The sequence below is a fragment of the Mobula birostris genome, chromosome 30 (assembly GCF_030028105.1).
Source record: "Mobula birostris isolate sMobBir1 chromosome 30, sMobBir1.hap1, whole genome shotgun sequence".
NCBI classification, from domain to species: domain Eukaryota; kingdom Metazoa; phylum Chordata; class Chondrichthyes; order Myliobatiformes; family Myliobatidae; genus Mobula; species Mobula birostris.
This window is the reverse complement of record NC_092399.1, coordinates 35,629,000-35,646,807: the sequence shown is the minus strand read 5'-3', so window position 1 is coordinate 35,646,807 and position 17,808 is coordinate 35,629,000. Positions and strand designations below refer to the sequence as shown.

The following is a 17,808-nucleotide window of genomic DNA, read 5'->3' as shown; positions in this document are numbered from 1 at the left end:
TAAGTTGCACAGAACGCAGAGGAGATTTACACAGATGTTCTCAGGACTCAAACGTCTGAGTTATAGGTTGGACAAGCTGGGACTTCTTTCCTTAGAACACAGGAAACTGAAGGGTGATCCTGGAGAGGTGTATAAAATCATGAGAAGCATAGTTACAGTAAATGCACACAGTCTTTTCTTGAAGGTTGGGAAATCAAGATCTCAAGGACATACGTTTAAGGTGATTTAATATATATACAAAGGGCATAATTTTCAACTGGAGAGTGGTCTGTATAAGGAATGAGCTGACAAAGGAAGCGTTTAAAGTAAGTACAGTACATTAAGCACTCGTACAGCTACACAGACAGGAAAGTTTAAGGGAGATATGGATCAAATGATGACAAATGGGAGTAGATTAGATTGCAGTCTTGGTCAGCATGGACCATTGGATCGAAGGGCCTGTTTCTGTGTGGTGTGACTCGATAACTCTGTGCCATTGCTAAGTCTTTATGGAGTTCAGTAAGGTTTGATAAGATTCCCCATGGTCAACTCAGAAAGTCAGGAGGCGTGGGATCCAGGGAAACTTGGCTTTATGGATTCTCAGTTGAATTGCTCAAAGAATGCAGAGGCTGGTTGTCGTTGGATCGTAAACTGCCTGTAAGTCGGTGACCAGTGATGTTCCACAGTGATCTGTTCTGAGACCCCTGATAAGAGGCACAGACAGAGTCCACAACCTGAGACTTTTCCCAGTGCATAAATGTGATGGACAGAACTCTCAGATGACTGGAGGAATGTATATTTGGGGAGTGGGGAGCATGTCAGAACCCCTTCCAGGGGTTGTGTGGTTGAGTAGAGGCAGGTACATTAGCGACATTTAGGACACATTTAAATGTGAAATACAAATGGAGGCCTCAAGGACGTCATGGAAGTTATAAATAATTCTGCCTTTACAGTAAGCTGACACTGCTCCATGCAGACCTACTGTTGTAGATTCGGTTTTCCTTTCAGTTGGAAGGTGTGTTTGGAACTGACGGTGAGGGTTTGACAACTGGTTAACGAGGAGACTGTCACCGATTTTTCACCCGAAGATGTACTCGATGCTGGGGAGGCTAGTGCCTGTGACAGAGCTGGCTGAGTTTACAACTTTCTGCAGTTTTTTCTGATCCTGGGTAATGGCTGCTCCATAGCAGACAGCAATGGAACAAGCTGGAAAATTCTCCACTGTACATCTGTATGAATTTGCAGAAGCCTTTGATTACACACCGTGTTCCTAGCAACATGCACCACAGAAACAGGCCCTTCTACACGTTAACTCCTGACAAACAGCAGCAAAAATTGAACTCTGACCTTAGAGCTGATGCTGCAAAGTGATTGCATGAACTGCTACACCACCATGAGGCGAAGTGAAGATGCAGATTCTAATGCTTTTAAGATTTTCCAGAAGACTGGAAATTTGTAAACATCACTCAACTCTTCAAGAATGGAGAAAGGAAGAAGTAAGGAAGTTATAGGCCATTTAGTCTGACCTCAGAGGTTGTGAAGATGTTGGAGTTGACTGTTGGGGATGTGGTTTCAGGTCACTTGGCGACACATGATAAAAGAGGCCGTAGTCAGCATGGTTTCCACAAGGGAAAATCTTGCCTGACAAAACTGCTGGAATTCTTTGAAGAAGCAACAAGCAGGTTTGACAAAGGAAAATCAGTTGATGGTTGTGCATTTGGATTTTCTTTTTTTTAAATACTTTATTTACAATTTTCAGTTTTACAAAGACAAAATAAATTAAAGACATTCAAAACAATACAAAGGAAATACAGCTCCAAGTGGAGCACAGACAAAACAAACCAAGACTGAAAAAAAACACAAAACAAAAAGGCTGCCAGACTATTTCCAAGATTACCTAAATAAACTTTCAGAGAAAGAGTTAACACAATAGTGACATCACGGAAGCAATGTAAAGTAAAATGAATAAAGAATCCGGTTAGGCACCACACCCGCTCATGAGACTAGACGGGTCAAGGTCACGATGTATGTGAGGTAATATGACATGAGCCAGTAAGGGTCTCCATATTCTCTCAAATGTATTCTGTGTACTGGGTTTGTGCAGACGCAGTCTTTCCATTTGTATAATAGACAACATCTGCCTGAGCCAGTGTGCGAAGGTGGGTGGAGTATTAGACTTCCAGGTCAGAAGAATAAGTTTCTTAGCCACCACCATTCCGAGATGTAGAGTAATCTGCATGTCGTGCAGCAACTCAAGAGCCTCTGCAGAGCATCCAAAGATGGCGAGCTCGTGATTGGGCTGAATGTCTCTCGAACAGACTTTTGACAGCCACTCAAAAATTGCAGTCCAAAAGTTGTATAACGTAGGGCAAAACCAGAAAAGATGTGCTAGTGAGCCCTCAGCAGAGTGGCACTTATCGCATTCAGGGGACACAGATGGGAAGATGCGATTCAGTTTTGTTTTTGAATAATGCAATCTATGCATCACATTGTACTGGATTAACCTGTAGCGTGAATTAATAGAACCACAGTGAACCCGGGACATTGCCTCCTCCCAAAGTTCCGCTGATATCTCTGAGTTCAAGTCCCTGGCCCAGGCTTCCCTAATAAAATTTGTAGAAACCTAAGGAGTAAAGCAACTCACAAATTTTGATGCTAACTGTTTGGAGTCTGGAGGGAGCAAGAGGTTTTCAAGAAAGGGATGGGTGGTGGAAGTAGGCTCAAAGTGTGGGCACTTTTCCTTAACATAGTGTCTGACTCGGAGATAGCAAAAAAAATGTGAATTTGGAAAGTTAAGCTTAGTGCTTAATTGTGTGAATGATGCAAACTGGCCATCGATGTACAGATCTAAGAAAGTTTTGATACCCCTCTCTCTCCAGACTGCAAACACCCTGTCTAATTATCCAGGCTTGAATGAATGATTTTGACAAATGGGAGCGTGTGTGGAAACACCGGGAGTTTGGTAAACCACTTTTATCTGATTTAATATTCGTAAAGAATTCTTTAAGGTAAAGTTTTGTTGGATTAGCTTGTCTGTTGAAGCATAAGTGGAAAGCAGGAGAGCGTGAAGTGAAGAATATTTAACAACAGAGGCTTCCAGCTCTGGCCATAAAGGTTTTTCTTGGGTCTCAGCACCTGCACATTTCCAGTATGTAAGAGCCCTGGAGTTAGCTGCCCAGTAGTAATGTTTGAAATTTGGCAGACCAAGACCGCCCTTCTTAAGAGGTTTGTGTAGGTGACTGTTAGATATCCTGTGTGATTTGTGGCCCCACACAAAGGGCAATATGATAGAGTCAAGTTTCTTGAAAAAGGATGCACTTAAATATATAGGCAGGTTTTGAAAAAGATATAGAAACCTGGGTAGGCTCACCATTTTAATCATATTTACCCGTCCAATCATGGATAAGGGCAGTGTCCTCCAGGACTCGATATTTGTTCTGAGTTTTTCTAATGATTCTATAAAATTAAATTTGAAAAGATGCTTTGGGTTCTTAGTCAGTTTAATCCCCAAGTAGGTGAAACAGTCCTTCCCTACTGTAAAAGGCACGTTTCTCACGGAGTCTTCAGTAAATTAATCTGTTACGTACCCCGTTCTGGGTTGCCAAACCAGCAGAAATGGATCACTCAGCTGGAGTCTGAATTACTAGAACTAAGAAAGTTTTATTAAAGAAACAAGCAACACAGTATTCTAATCAAAAGGATAGTAAATGCGGCAGTTCAGCAATGATAAACACACATGTACACAGAATTAAGATAACAGGATCAATCAAGCTCTATCGTTGTCTAGGGGTAAATGACCAGTTTGAAAGTGACGCAAAGTTCAGTTCAATTTAGTTCAGTTCAGTTCGCAGTAATCGCTGCCGTGGGAGATGGACAGTGGGGGGAAGGAGAGAGAGAGCAAAACGAATGAATATTCAAACGGCTTCCACACACAGACCTTCAATATTCTTCACAGTCAGCTTTCATGCGAGTCCTTTTGATGTCATCTGAGGTCACCGACTGTGACCCCTCCGTTTCTCGATACGATCATTTCTCTGCGGTGAACCTGGCACCCAGGCAAGGGTGGACACACACCAGGTTCCCGCCGATCGTGCCTTTCCACCCTGTGCGTCTATGGCTTGATCCCGCGATCACCCGTAAAACTTCCCACCGACTTGTGGGAGACGCACCACTTCCAGGGTCTCGTTACCTCGGGGTGTCGTGTGTGTCCTGCCTTAGCGAACCTGTCCCCTTTTATCCCCCTGCTGGGGTATCGCCTGTCCATCACTTCAAGCAGTTCAGGGTTCAAAGGGGGAACCGATCTTGACAGCTCTCCTTCCGTTAAACTCTCCCGTCCCTTCATTAACATCTCCAAATGCTGCTCCAATGTTTTCCTTATCTCTCTTTCTCCTGAAGACAGGTGGCAGACCAACTGCTGATCCCACTGGTGCCAGCACAGACCAGCTAACATCTTAATCTATGTGTATTCTCGTCACAAATCCACTAAGGGCATGAATTCGTTCTTTCCCCCATTTATGGTATAGACAGAAATACTCCCGAAGGAATTTATATGTTCTAGTAGGATGGGAATAGAGACCGCTGGGTCAGCTAGACAGACAAGGAAGTCCTCCGCGTACAGAGTCACGCGGGTCTCAATATTGCCCAACTTGATACCTTTAATGTGTGTGTGGCCCCTAATGCCAATTGCCAGGAGTTCTAGCGCTATGTTAAACAGCAGTGGGGACAATGGGTCCCCTTGGCGAACACCACATTGCAGAGAGAACGGATTGGACTTATCCCCATTTGTGAGAATGAAGGATTTTGGATTAGTATATAATATTTTGACCCATTTTATAAAAGTGTCGCTGAATCCAAATTTCTTGAGTGTTGCAATTAGATAGGGCCACTCTATCATATCGAATGCCTTGTGGGCATCTAGAAACAGTATAGCAGCTCTATCTTTCCCATAATCGGCATACAAAATATTGAGAATTTTGCGGACATTACAGAAGGAGTACCTGCCCGGGATGAATCCCGTTTGGTCCGGGTGAATGATATTTGCTATATGCTTACCAAGCCGATTTGCTAACACTTTTGTAATTATTTTCAGATCATAACTTAGCCTATAGCTTCCAGGGTCCGTTTCATCTTTATCTTTTTTTAATAAAACACAGATATTTGCTTCACCGAGAGAGGGTGGGAGCCTCTTGTTTTTAAAGGTATCCCGAACTATTCTGAGCAAAGTCGGTGTAAGGATATCTCGGAAGGCTTTGTAGAACTCTGGCCCGAACCCGTCCGGTCCAGCTGCCTTGTCGGTGGGAAATGCTGTGATGGCATCCTGTAACTCAGAGAACAAAAAATCCAAATCCAAATTCTCCCGGAAAGCTGCATCTAACTGTGGGAAGTGAAGCGGATCAAAAAACATCTCAAAATCTTCCTGTGTAGCTGTTGATTTAGAGGTGTAAATTTCTGAATAGAACTCACTAAATTGTTTGTTAATATCCTTTAAGTCCGTAAGCATCAGGCCAGATTTGGATTTTATTTTGTAAATGGCTCGTTTTGCTTGCTCTCATTTTAACTGCCTTGCCAATAGCTTCTGTGGTTTGTCACCAAACTCAAAGCCTCGCTGTTTAAGTTTAAGTGGTATGTTGCCAATTTGTTCCCCTAGAATGGAGTTGTATTCGTATTTTAATTTGAGAATGTTATTATAATCTGATTGGAGCAAAGAGTTTTTGTAAGCCTGTTCAGTCGCTAGTAATTCTTCCTCAATCTCTTCCAATCGACCTCGTTTAGCCCTTTTCAAAGTTGCTTCATAAGAAATAATTTGTCCTCTGATATACACCTTAAGTGTTTCCCACAGTGTTGAGTCACTGACCTCGCCATTGTTGTTGGTCTGAAGGAACTGCGAGGTGTGTGTCGTAATGTATTCTTTAAATGCCTGATCCTTGAGCAAAAAGGGATTAAAGCGCCAGTTATAGGGAGGGACAATTGAAGATTGAGATTGACAGGACTATGGTCAGATATTATTATGCTGTGATATTTGGTGTGGTCAATATTAGAGATTAATCTGGAGTCGACTAAAAAAGAATCCATCGGTGTATATGATCTGTGTACATGGGAATAAAATGAATAATCACGGTCAGATGGGTGTTGTAGTCTCCAAATATCCACCACCTTCTTTGACTTCATCAAATTGTTAAGAGTTTGCACAGCAAGAATATTGGGTGGGGGGGCAGAGGAGAACCTATCTAAATACGGGTCCAGGTAGCTATTAAAGTCATCCCCGATCAATATGTGGCTGGAATCGTTATCTGGGATCAAGTCAAACACCTTACGGAAAAAAGCTGGATCGTCTGAGTTCGGCCCGTAAATGTTTACCAGTGTAATGGGAGGTAAATTGATATGCCAAGTTAAAATTATAAACCTGCCATTTGGATCAATTGTGGATGAGTGAAAACGAAAAGGCACAGTCTTACGGAAGAAGGAGTCTGAGAGTCTGAGTGGGAGTGCCGAGAAAGACATTTTTGAAATTTTCGTTACTTTTTTTCTCCAACGGCGTTCTGCGAGGCGGGACTGTGCAGGCGTGTGATGTTGGGCAGCGCAGCACGGCAGATTTAAAAGGAACAGAGCCTCATAGAGCGGGCAGCGTAGATTGTGGGCTGCGGAGTGAGCCGGGAGCAGGGTGAAGACTTAAGGGCTTCGGCTCAACGGGCTTAGGCGGAAACAGGCGAGGAAGGTTTGGCATTCATTTTCTGTTGTTATTTGAAGAGAGGGGCAGTATGAGTGTGAGGGCAGTTTGCTGTTCTCGGTGTCGGATGTGGGAGGCCCTGGAGTCTCCAAGCCTCCCGGACGTCTACATCTGCGCCAAGTGCATCGAGATGCAGCTCCTAAGGGACCGCGTTACGGAACTGGAGCTACAGCTCGATGACCTTCGTCTGGTCAGGGAGAGTGAGGAGGTGATAGACAGGAGTTGCAGGCAGGTGGTCACGCCGGGGCCATGGGAGGCAGACAAGTGGGTCATGGTTAGGAGGGGGAAGGGGAAAAGTCAGGTAATAGGGAGTACCCCGGTGCCTGTGCCCCTTAACAACGGGTACTCCTGTTTGAGTACTGTTGGTGGGGACAGCTTACCCGGGGGAAGCGACAGTGGCCATGCCTCCGGCACAGAGTCTGGCCCTGTAGCTCAGAAGGGTAGGGCAAGGAAGAGGAGGGCAGTTGTGATAGGGGACTCGATAGTAAGGGGGTCAGATAGGCGATTCTGTGGACGCAGTCCAGAGACCCGGATGGTAGTTTGCCTCCCTGGTGCCAGGGTCCGGGATATTTCTGATCGTGTCCAAGATATCCTGAAGTGGGAGGGTGAGGAGCCAGAGGTCGTGGTACATATAGGTACCAATGACATAGGTAGGAAAAGGGATGAGGTCCTGAAAGGAGAATATAGGGAGCTAGGAAGGGAGTTGAGAAAAAGGACCGCAAAGGTAGTAATCTCGGGATTACTGCCTGTGCCACGCGACAGTGAGAGTAGGAATGCGATGAGGTGGAGGATAAATGCGTGGCTGAGGGATTGGAGCAGGGGGCAGGGATTCAAGTTTTTGGATCATTGGGACCTCTTTTGGCGCAGGCGTGACCTGTACAAAAAGGACGGGTTACACTTGAATCCTAGGGGGATCAATATCCTGTCAGGGAGATTAGCGGGGGCTACTGAGGTGACTTTAAACTAGAATGGTTGGGGGGTGGGAATCAAATTAAAGAGGCTAGGCGTGAGGAGGTTAGTTCACAACAGGGGAGATGGGAACCAGTGCAGAGAGACAGAGGGGTGTAAAGTGAGGGTAGAAGCAAAAAGTACTAAGGAGAAAAGTAAAAGTGGCAGGCTGACAAATCCAGGGCAAGCATTAAAAAGGGCCACTTTTCAGCATAATTGTATAAGGGCTAGGAGTGTTGTAAAAGAACGCCTGAAGGCTTTGTGTGTCAATGCAAGGAGCATTCATAATAAGGTGGATGAATTGAAAGTGCAGATTGTTATTAATGATTATGATATAGTTGGGATCACAGAGACATGGTTCCAGGGTGACCAGGGATGGGAGCTCAACGTTCAGGGATATTCAATATTCAGGAGGGATAGACATGAAGGAAGGGGAGGTGGGGTGGTGTTGCTGGTTAAAGAAGAGATTAACGCAATAGGAAGGAAGGACATAAGCCGGGAAGATGTGGAATCGATATGGGTAGAGCTGCGTAACACTAAGGGGCAGAAGACGCTGGTGGGAGTTGTGTACAGGCCACCTAACAGTAGTAGTAAGGTCGGAGATGGTATTAAACAGGAAATTAGAAATGTGTGCAATAAAGGAACAGCAGTTATAATGGGTGACTTCAATCTACATGTAGATTGGGTGAATCAAATTGGTAAAGGTGCTGAGGAAGAGGATTTCTTGGAATGTATGCGGGATGGTTTTTTGAACCAACATGTCGAGGAACCAACTAGAGAGCAGGCTATTCTAGACTGGGTATTGAGCAATGAGGAAGGGTTAATTAGCAATCTTGTCGTGAGAGGCCCCTTGGGTAAGAGTGACCATAATATGGTGGAATTCTTCATTAAGATGGAGAGTGACATAGTTAATTCAGAAACAAAGGTTCTGAACTTAAAGAGGGGTAACTTTGAAGGTATGAGACGTGAATTAGCTAAGATAGACTGGCAAATGACACTTAAAGGATTGACGGTGGATATGCAATGGCAAGCATTTAAAGGTTGCATGGATGAACTACAACATTTGTTCATCCCAGTTTGGCAAAAGAATAAATCAAGGAAGGTAGTGCACCCGTGGCTGACAAGAGAAATTAGGGATAGTATCAATTCCAAAGAAGAAGCATACAAATTAGCCAGAGAAAGTGGCTCACCTGAGGACTGGGAGAAATTCAGAGTTCAGCAGAGGAGGACAAAGGGCTTAATTAGGAAGGGGAAAAAAGATTATGAGAGAAAACTGGCAGGGAACATAAAAACGGACTGTAAAAGCTTTTATAGATATGTGAAAAGGAAAAGACTGGTAAAAACAAATGTGGGTCCCCTGCAGACAGAAACAGGTGAATTGATTATGGGGAGCAAGGACATGGCAGACCAATTGAATAATTACTTTGGTTCTGTCTTCACTAAGGAGGACATAAATAATCTTCCAGAAATAGTAGGGGACAGAGGGTCCAGTGAGACGGAGGAACTGAGCGAAATACATGTTAGTAGGGAAGTGGTGTTAGGTAAGTTGAAGCGATTGAAGGCAGATAAATCCCCAGGGCCAGATGGTCTGCATCCTAGAGTGCTTAAGGAAGTAGCCCAAGCAATAGTGGATGCATTAGTGATAATTTTTCAAAACTCGTTAGATTCTGGACTAGTTCCTGAGGATTGGAGGGTGGCTAATGTAACTCCACTTTTTAAAAAGGGAGGGAGAGAGAAACCGGGGAATTATAGACCGGTTAGCCTAACGTCGGTGGTGGGGAAACTGCTGGAGTCAGTTATCAAGGATGTGATAACAGCACATTTGGAAAGCGGTGAAATGATCGGACAAAGTCAGCATGGATTTGTGAAAGGAAAATCATGTCTGACGAATCTCATAGAATTTTTTGAGGATGTAACTAGTAGAGTGGATAGGGGAGAACCAGTGGATGTGGTATATTTGGATTTTCAAAAGGCTTTTGACAAGGTCCCACACAGGAGATTAGTGTGCAAACTTAAAGCACGCGGTATTGGGGGTAAGGTATTGGTGTGGGTGGAGAATTGGTTAGCAGACAGGAAGCAAAGAGTGGGAATAAACGGGGCCTTTTCAGAATGGCAGGCGGTGAGTAGTGGGGTACCGCAAGGCTCAGTGCTGGGACCCCAGTTGTTTACAATATATATTAATGACTTGGATGAGGGAATTAAATGCAGCATCTCCAAGTTTGCGGATGACACGAAGCTGGGTGGCAGTGTTAGCTGTGAGGAGGATGCTAAGAGGGTGCCGGGTGACTTGGATAGGTTGGGTGAGTGGGCAAATTCATGGCAGATGCAACTTAATGTGGATAAATGTGAAGTTATCCACTTTGGTGGCAAAAGTAGGAAAACAGATTATTATCTGAATGGTGGCCGATTAGGAAAAGGGGAGGTGCAACGAGACCTGGGTGTCATTATACACCAGTCATTGAAAGTGGGCATGCAGGTACAGCAGGTGGTGAAAAAGGCGAATGGTATGCTGGCATTTATAGCGAGAGGATTCGAGTACAGGAGCAGGGAGGTACTACTGCAGTTGTACAAGGCCTTGGTGAGACCACACCTGGAGTATTGTGTGCAGTTTTGGTCCCCTAATCTGAGGAAAGACATCCTTGCCATAGAGGGAGTACAAAGAAGGTTCACCAGATTGATTCCTGGGATGGCAGGACTTTCATATGAAGAAAGACTGGATGAACTGGGCTTGTACTCGTTGGAATTTAGAAGATTGAGGGGGGATCTGATTGAAACATACAAGATCCTAAAGGGATTGGACAGGCTGGATGCAGGAAGATTGTTCCCGATGTTGGGGAAGTCCAGAACGAGGGGCCACAGTTTGAGGATAGAGGGGAAGCCTTTTAGGACCGAGATTAGGAAAAACTTCTTCACACAGAGAGTGGTGAATCTGTGGAATTCTCTGCCACAGGAAACAGTTGAGGCCAGTTCATTGGCTATATTTAAGAGGGAGTTAGATATGGCCCTTGTGGCTACGGGGGTCAGGGGGTATGGAGGGAAGGCTGGGGCGGGGTTCTGAGTTGGATGATCAGCCATGATCATAATGAATGGCGGTGCAGACTCGAAGGGCTGAATGGCCTACTCCTGCACCTATTTTCTATGTTTCTATGTTTCTATGAACTGTGAAGAGAATGGCAATGCCTCTGGCTTTGTATGTAAAAGGTGCCTGATAGACCTGTGAAATCCAATTAACCTTGAGTTTCCAATACTGAGTGGATTTAACGTGAGTTTCTTGTAAGAATATAATGTCAGATTTCAATGACTTCGAATGTGCGAAAACTTTACCTCGCCTTATTGGGTGACTGAAACCGCGCACATTCCAGAGACCAAGGACACTTAGTCAAGAGTATTATTCATTTGTGGTACCTTTTGCATTGTAATGAAACACAAACTTAACATTCAGTCTGGCAGCCAGCAAGTACCAACAAAAAATAACATGAACAGTGTTAACAAATTTGTGAACAAAACCCCCACCCATTGCTTCCCCTAACGAAGCAGTTTTGCCCTCATCCTAATCTGGGACCGCCGAACAAAAGCGGAGTAAAACACCCCCAACTAACAGTCCCTCATTGGCACACATAATAAAGAACAAATTGAGGATAGAAAAAAGAACTACCATGATTAAAGTCTGCTCACAGCACGTTTAGACTCTCTTCATTTATGTTGTGAAAAATAGCCTTTCAAAGTTTTTGGTCTACAAAAGTCTTGGCTTCATCCGGGATGCTGAATACTTTTACTTGCCCTTGGTGATGAACATGGCGCCTGGCCGGGAAACGTTGCGAATGTCGGACCTCCTTCTCCCTCAGCAGTTGCAGCACCTCACGGAAACTCCGCCGTTCCTCCATAACCTCCGCGGTGTAATCGGGGAAGATTAAGATTCGATGACCTCTGTAATCCATCGAGGGTTGCCTCCCGAGCCACAGAATCTTTTCTTTCTCCTGTGCGAAATGCACTCGTGCAATGATTGTGCGGGGCCTTGAGCCTTTCGGTGGTTTAGGCTGTTGTGTGCGGTGCGCTCTATCGATAACGACCGGCTTTGTGAAGTTGTTATCCCCCAGCAGATTGGGGATCAGGTTAGCGACCAATTCAGTCAGCCTCCCTTTCTCCTCGCCTTCTGGGACGCCAACAATCTTTATGTTATTGCGTCTGGATCTCCCTTGCAGATCTGAAAGTTTGGCCCACAGCCTTTATTTTCTTGCTGCAGCTCAGCGACTGAAGTTTCCACGGCGTGGATTCGCTGCTCGAGGCCGACGGTCTGATTTTCGGTGCTCGACAGTCTCTCAGAGGGTGATCGCTGGATGGACAACAGACTCTGGAAACTGTGCTCAAACTTGTCAAACCGCTTGTTGAAGGATTGCAAGAGCTTGTTTGATATTTTCTGCCAAATAAGAGGAAGCTCGTCTTCCTCTTCGAATGACGACATGCCTGGAGGGTTCTTGCTAGCTTGGTCCCGGCTAAAGTTAGCTGTAGCATCGGGTAGCGGGCGAGCGGCTTCCTTCCCGCCTCGTGCTGTTTTACTGGGCATGTTCATGTTACACTTTTTGGTGGCATAAGAGAGAAACAAACAACAGAGTTCTTGCAACAAAAATTGAGAGTCAAGCGTTCTAAAAGGCAGTTTTAACTCGTAAAGTTTGGTGTGCAATGAGGAGCTCAAAAAACACGTCTATACTGCACGCATCGCACTATTTGGATTTGGATTTGCATTTGGATTTTCAAACGACCTTTAACAAGGTGCCACACGTGAGATGAGGCTGCGTAACAAGTTAAGAGCCCATGGTATAGCAAGAAAGATACTAGCATGGATAAGGCAGTATCTTTATCAGACTGGCAGGAGACAAAGAGTGGAAATAAAGCGAGCCTTTCTGGTTGGCTGCCGGTGGCTCGTGGTGTTCCACAGAAATCTGTGTTGGAACCACTTTTTTTAAACTTCATACATCAATGACTCCCATGAAGGAATTGATGGCTGAAAAGTTTACAGAAGAGATTTACCAGTATTCTGCTCAGACTTAGGGGCCGGAGCCACAATGAGAGATTGTATAAATAGATTTTATTCACTGGAATGTATGAGATTAAGGGACGACCGGATGGAAGAGTTGAAGAACATAAGTGGTGTAGACAAAAAAAATGACCATTTTTTCCCCCAAGGAGAGAGTGCTGCAACAAGAGGGCATAGGTTTAAGATCAGAGCTGAGAGATTTATAAAGGACATCAGGGGCATCTTTTTCATGCCATGTGTGTACTCAGAATGAGCTAACCAGGATTGTGATTGAGAAGGGGCATTAGCATCATTTAAAAGCGTTGTGATAAATACATAGAAAGGAGAGATCTCGAGGGCCATAGGTTAAACAGAGACAGATAGGACTAGCTTGGACAAGGTGGGCCAAAAGGCCTGTTTCCCTGCTGTTTAACTGTTCCCAGAAGTAGTTCAATGTTTGGCCAGAACTGGAGGTGTGTGGAGCTCATGAGAGAGTTGAGAAAGCCTCAGAAGATCTTGTAACAGGCTAAACCCCTGAGACAGGCATTCACTGGCCACCGCGATAAGGGACTCAGTTGGCCACAAGATTGATTTGCTCAGAACGGGAATCGGGTTTATGATCACTGTGTGGCAGGGGACCTTAATGATGGATTCCACCTTCTTGAAACACTGCTGACCCCAAAGAGAGGACTGGTGTGTGTTTCCTCAATTTTCCATTCCTGAAGTCCACCATCATTTTCTTGGTCTTGCTGATATGGAAGGTTACTGAATGAACTGTGGCAGGCTAACCTGTGTGTCTGTTATCCCTTCCTTCAAGCTGTCCGGCCTGCTCACGTGCTGCAAGTTCATCCATTGCAGCAGGTTTGAAGGTGCCAGCAGCAACCAGCTCCTGGATGAGATAGTGTCCTTCGTGGAAACTACGTTCGATAAACTGGTGCAGGACTCAGGTAATTGGAGACTGGAAATATATCAAAGTTCAAAGTCTTCACTCTGTCAATACAAAAGCTGTTCCATAAAGTTTCTCAGTAAAAGGGCCAACAACGACAGAGCACTCTGTCTGAACTTAATAGTTGGGTGAGTTCTAGAAATGGAGATCTGGGATGGAATTTGCAGTTGCTTGGAAATGTGGAGTTATGGTGTACATTTGTTAAAGTCAAACATTACAGTGAAATAACCACAAAGTTTGATGAGGGAAATGTTGGGATGTGCTATATAAAGGTAAAGTTATAGGTGAATTAAATCAAAGTAATTTTATTATCAAAGTACATATAAACACACCATGTACTACCTCACACCTTCCCACTATCACCAACTCACAGGGAAGGGAGGCTTCTGTTAAGTAATAACACCCCAGTTGCTGGTTATGGATGGGACTCTTACCAGCCCTAATCCCCTGGATACCCACCCACAGTTCACCTGCACATTCCCCATCCCTCCCCAACCGTCCTTGCCTAACACCAATGTTACTTCCTGCTTGATGACAGCATTGAGAACAGGGAGTGGCCTGGATGGTGTGGACCTTGGTCCCTGATCTTGATCATTGCTGGGGTTAAAGGTCAGATGAATCCACCAAATTCAGGGTGGACTCTCCTGGAGCCTTTTTCAGCGATCCTTCCCGTCTCACGCATCCTGCTGCCTAAGGGGACAGACAAGTGTGAGGTAATGTATTTTGTAGTCCAAGTTATGACAGAATTTACAGAGTAAATGGCACAGACCTCAGGAGTGTTGACGTACAGGGGGACGATGAGGTGCAAATCTAGTGCTCCTTAACACAAGTGGAGAGGATGGTGAAGAAGTCATTGTGCTTGTCTTCATAGCCAAGGCATTGACTGTAAGTACTGGCTGTCACGTTCCTAACTGGCTGTCCCACTACCTCACCCAGCATTCCTTTCTCTCTGAGGACCACCTGCCCTCACTCCATCTCCACCTGCTCTCACACACACACACACACCCCAACAGAGATACACACATACAGACACTCATTACACACAAAGCACACACAGTAATGTGTAAGAGGTTGCATCTGAGTCCCTGACTCTCCTCCCAACCCTGCCACATTTCACACCGTCTCTCCATCTCCAATTCACAGGGAAGGGAGGCTTCTGTAAGGCAGTAACACCCCAATCGCTGATTGTAAACCAGACTCTTATCAGCCCTAATCCCCTGGATACCCACCCACAGTTCACCTGCACAATCTCCATCTCTCCCCAACCGTCCTTGCTTAACACCAATGTAGTTCCTGATACGTTTGTATCTACAACTTCAAAGAGCCTTTGAAGGAGGTTGTCCTAAACCAAACGTGTCTGGTACCACACAGAACAGTAACCCCATTAACCGTTTCAGTGCCTTGTCATCACCGCAGATACCAACACTCTCATTACTTGCTGATATGTAGTGATAATGAAATAAGCTTTAAAATAGTTTCTCATTTTGTCTCTCTCTCTGTGACACACAGACACAAACTTTCATCGCATTGCCCATCCTTCCTCTTCTTCCCCGACTCCCACTCTCTGTCCTCCCTCTCACACTCCCACTGTTTCTCCTCCCCACCCTCTTCCTCCTGCCCTCCCACCACAATGCCTGCAGTGGCCCTCAATGTTGGGCAGGAGATAGACATGTACCACAGTAAATTGTGACAATGGTTTCGCTGGTGAGAACCTGAAGACAAAGTTCCTGCGACAGAGAAAGCCCACATTTGACCCAAAGAACATCCAGAACTGAAAGAAGCTGCACGTGAAGGTAAGAGCAGGAAACGTTGAGCAGAATGGAAACAGTCGCTTCAGCCCATCGAGTAACACTGACCCATCACAGGAAGGACGTGGAGGCTTTAGAGAGGGTGCAGATGGGGTTCACTAGGACAGTGCCTGGATTAGAGGGCATGCACAATAAAGAGAAGTTGGGCGAACTTTGGGTGCTTTTTCCTGGACGCTGGAGGCTGAGGGGGGGTCTGATATGTTTATGAAAGTATGAGAGGCTTAGATAGAGGAGGTAGCATTTAATTACTAGTTTAAATGATTCAGAGAGGCTTGCTGCACAGTGACATAGCGGTTAGCGTAACGCTTCACAACACTAGCTGTAAGATCAGGGTCCAATTTCCGCTGCTGTCTCTAAGGACTTTGTACATTCTCTCCATGACCACATGGATTTCCTCTGGATGCTCCTGTTTCCTCTCAAATTCCAAAGATATATGGCTTACGATTAGTAAATTGTGGGCACATAAGCCAAAGTATTGACATAAATGAGTAAATAAAATATGATTCAAAATGCATGTCGAGTGCAGCACAAGTAAACAGTAAACTGGGGAGTAAACAGGAAATAGTTCACTGTCCTAGAGCTGAAATGTCGGTGGAGACAGGAGATTCAGTAGTCTCTCAGTCTGAGGGAAGAAGCTGGTATCCAGTCTGGCAGTCCTAGTCCTGGTGCGTCTGTACTTTCTTCCTGATGCTAGTGGGTTAGAGAGATTGTGGGATGGGTGGTAGAGATCCTCAACAATGCTTTGGTCCCTGTTGAGGCAGGAGTAAAGTGCAGGGAGAAAGCAGTGAAGGGAGAAGGCTCAGAAGGAACTGGCAGGATCTGCAAAAGCACTGAAAACAGAGCCATCTTAGGGTACATGTTAATGGCAGGATTCTCAGCAGTGTGGAGAAACAGAGGGATCCTGGGGTGCACATTCATAGATCCCTCAAATGTACCACACAAGTTGATTTGGGTGGTTAAGAAGGTATCTGGTGTGTTGGCCTTCATTAGTCAGAGGATTGAGTTCAAGATCAGTGAGGGAATGTTGCAGCTCTATAAAACCCTTTTTAGATCACACTTGAAATATTGTGTTCAGTTCTGATCACCTCGTTATAGGAAGATTATGGAAACTGTTCAGTGTTCTCAATACAAACTGGTAACTGTGTTGCTATTACTGTGACAGTGATTAGGGTTTTCCCGGTTGGTTAAGGACTGAATGGCTGAAGGGAAGTAGCTGTTCTTGAACCTGGTGGTGTGGGACTTCAGGCTTGTACACCTCCTGCCCGATGGTAGCTGCATGAAGATGGCACGGCCCGGATGCTGGGGACCTTTGATGATGTGTGTTGCCTTGTGTGTTGAAGAGAGACTGATGGTTGGGTGTGTCCGTTGGGGAAGGATGTAGAGTGATGTGGTGGAGAGCAATGAGACGTGGGGAGTAGACAAGGGGTAAAGAAGCTGTGGTGGGGGAGTGTGGACAGTCGTTGGAGAAGGGTAATGGACGTGGTGGGGAGAGAGAGTTGAGGTGGGTGGACAGGGATGTTGGGGAGAGGCAACGCTTCTCATAACCAAGGGGTGCTGGGTGTTTGAGCTACTATGTGATGGCCTCTCTCACTCTGTTCTAACCTCAGGATACCACCACATCCACCGTCTGTCTGCAAACGGTGAACTCCTGCCCTCTGCCTCGCTCTTCACGCACATCATATTCAAATGAATCCTCGTCGTCATCATCTCCTCCGCTGGGATTCCTGACTTACCAGGAGCTGGAACAGAGAACCACCTTGACCAGACGGAGATGGACAGAGGGACAGTGGGAATGGGTTGGGGTCGATTGACAGAAAGAGGAGGGAGGTGGGACGGGGATGGTGAAAGAGATATTGGGAGATGAGAGGGAAGGGGAGTGGGGGGGCTAGAGATTCATATATAGATGGGGGAGGTGTACATTATTTCTGGGGGGCTGGGGAGAAGGGAGTTTTCAATGCTGCTGCATGTCTTGGTCAAATGTACTTCCTGTCCTCTTCATATCCACATCTATTCACGTTTAACACTGGTCAGAGGACAGAGAAGAGATTACTCACCAAGTCAGGAACTGATCGATTGCAAGCATTGTGAAAAACTCTCTACATGTTCAATAAAAATAATTTTACAACAGTCACCACTTGTTCTTGTCTTTTTGGGGAGACAGAGATAGGGAGATGAAAATGGAGAAGGGATTATTCTGGAATTGTGTAGAGCACTGTGTACATCATAGCTTGAGGGCTGGACACTGTTCCAGTCAGCACATTACAAGGAAGAAGTGACTGCACTGAAAAATTCCATCAGACCTCTCCTCCGTACTAAGTGGCCATGCCTCTACTTTGAGAGCGAGCTCGTTAGTCCTGGATCCCCATGATAGAAAATATCCTCTCAA

At 45.4% G+C, this 17,808-nt stretch overlaps 1 protein-coding gene across 3 annotated transcripts in view; it reads left to right on the top strand.

The window, feature by feature from the left end:
* The window catches only part of LOC140190522 (1-phosphatidylinositol 4,5-bisphosphate phosphodiesterase delta-4-like), a 42,233-nt gene extending 24,994 nt beyond the window's left edge, over positions 1-17,239 (top strand). For all 3 annotated transcript variants that reach the window (XM_072247172.1, XM_072247171.1, XM_072247173.1), the window contains 3 exons: positions 13,486-13,615; positions 15,124-15,407; positions 17,030-17,239. In XM_072247172.1, coding sequence (XP_072103273.1) covers positions 13,486-13,570 — 85 coding nt within the window. In that variant the 3' untranslated portion in view covers positions 13,571-13,615; positions 15,124-15,407; positions 17,030-17,239. The remainder of the gene's footprint in view (positions 1-13,485; positions 13,616-15,123; positions 15,408-17,029) is intronic.
* The last annotated feature ends 569 nt before the right edge of the window (positions 17,240-17,808 follow it).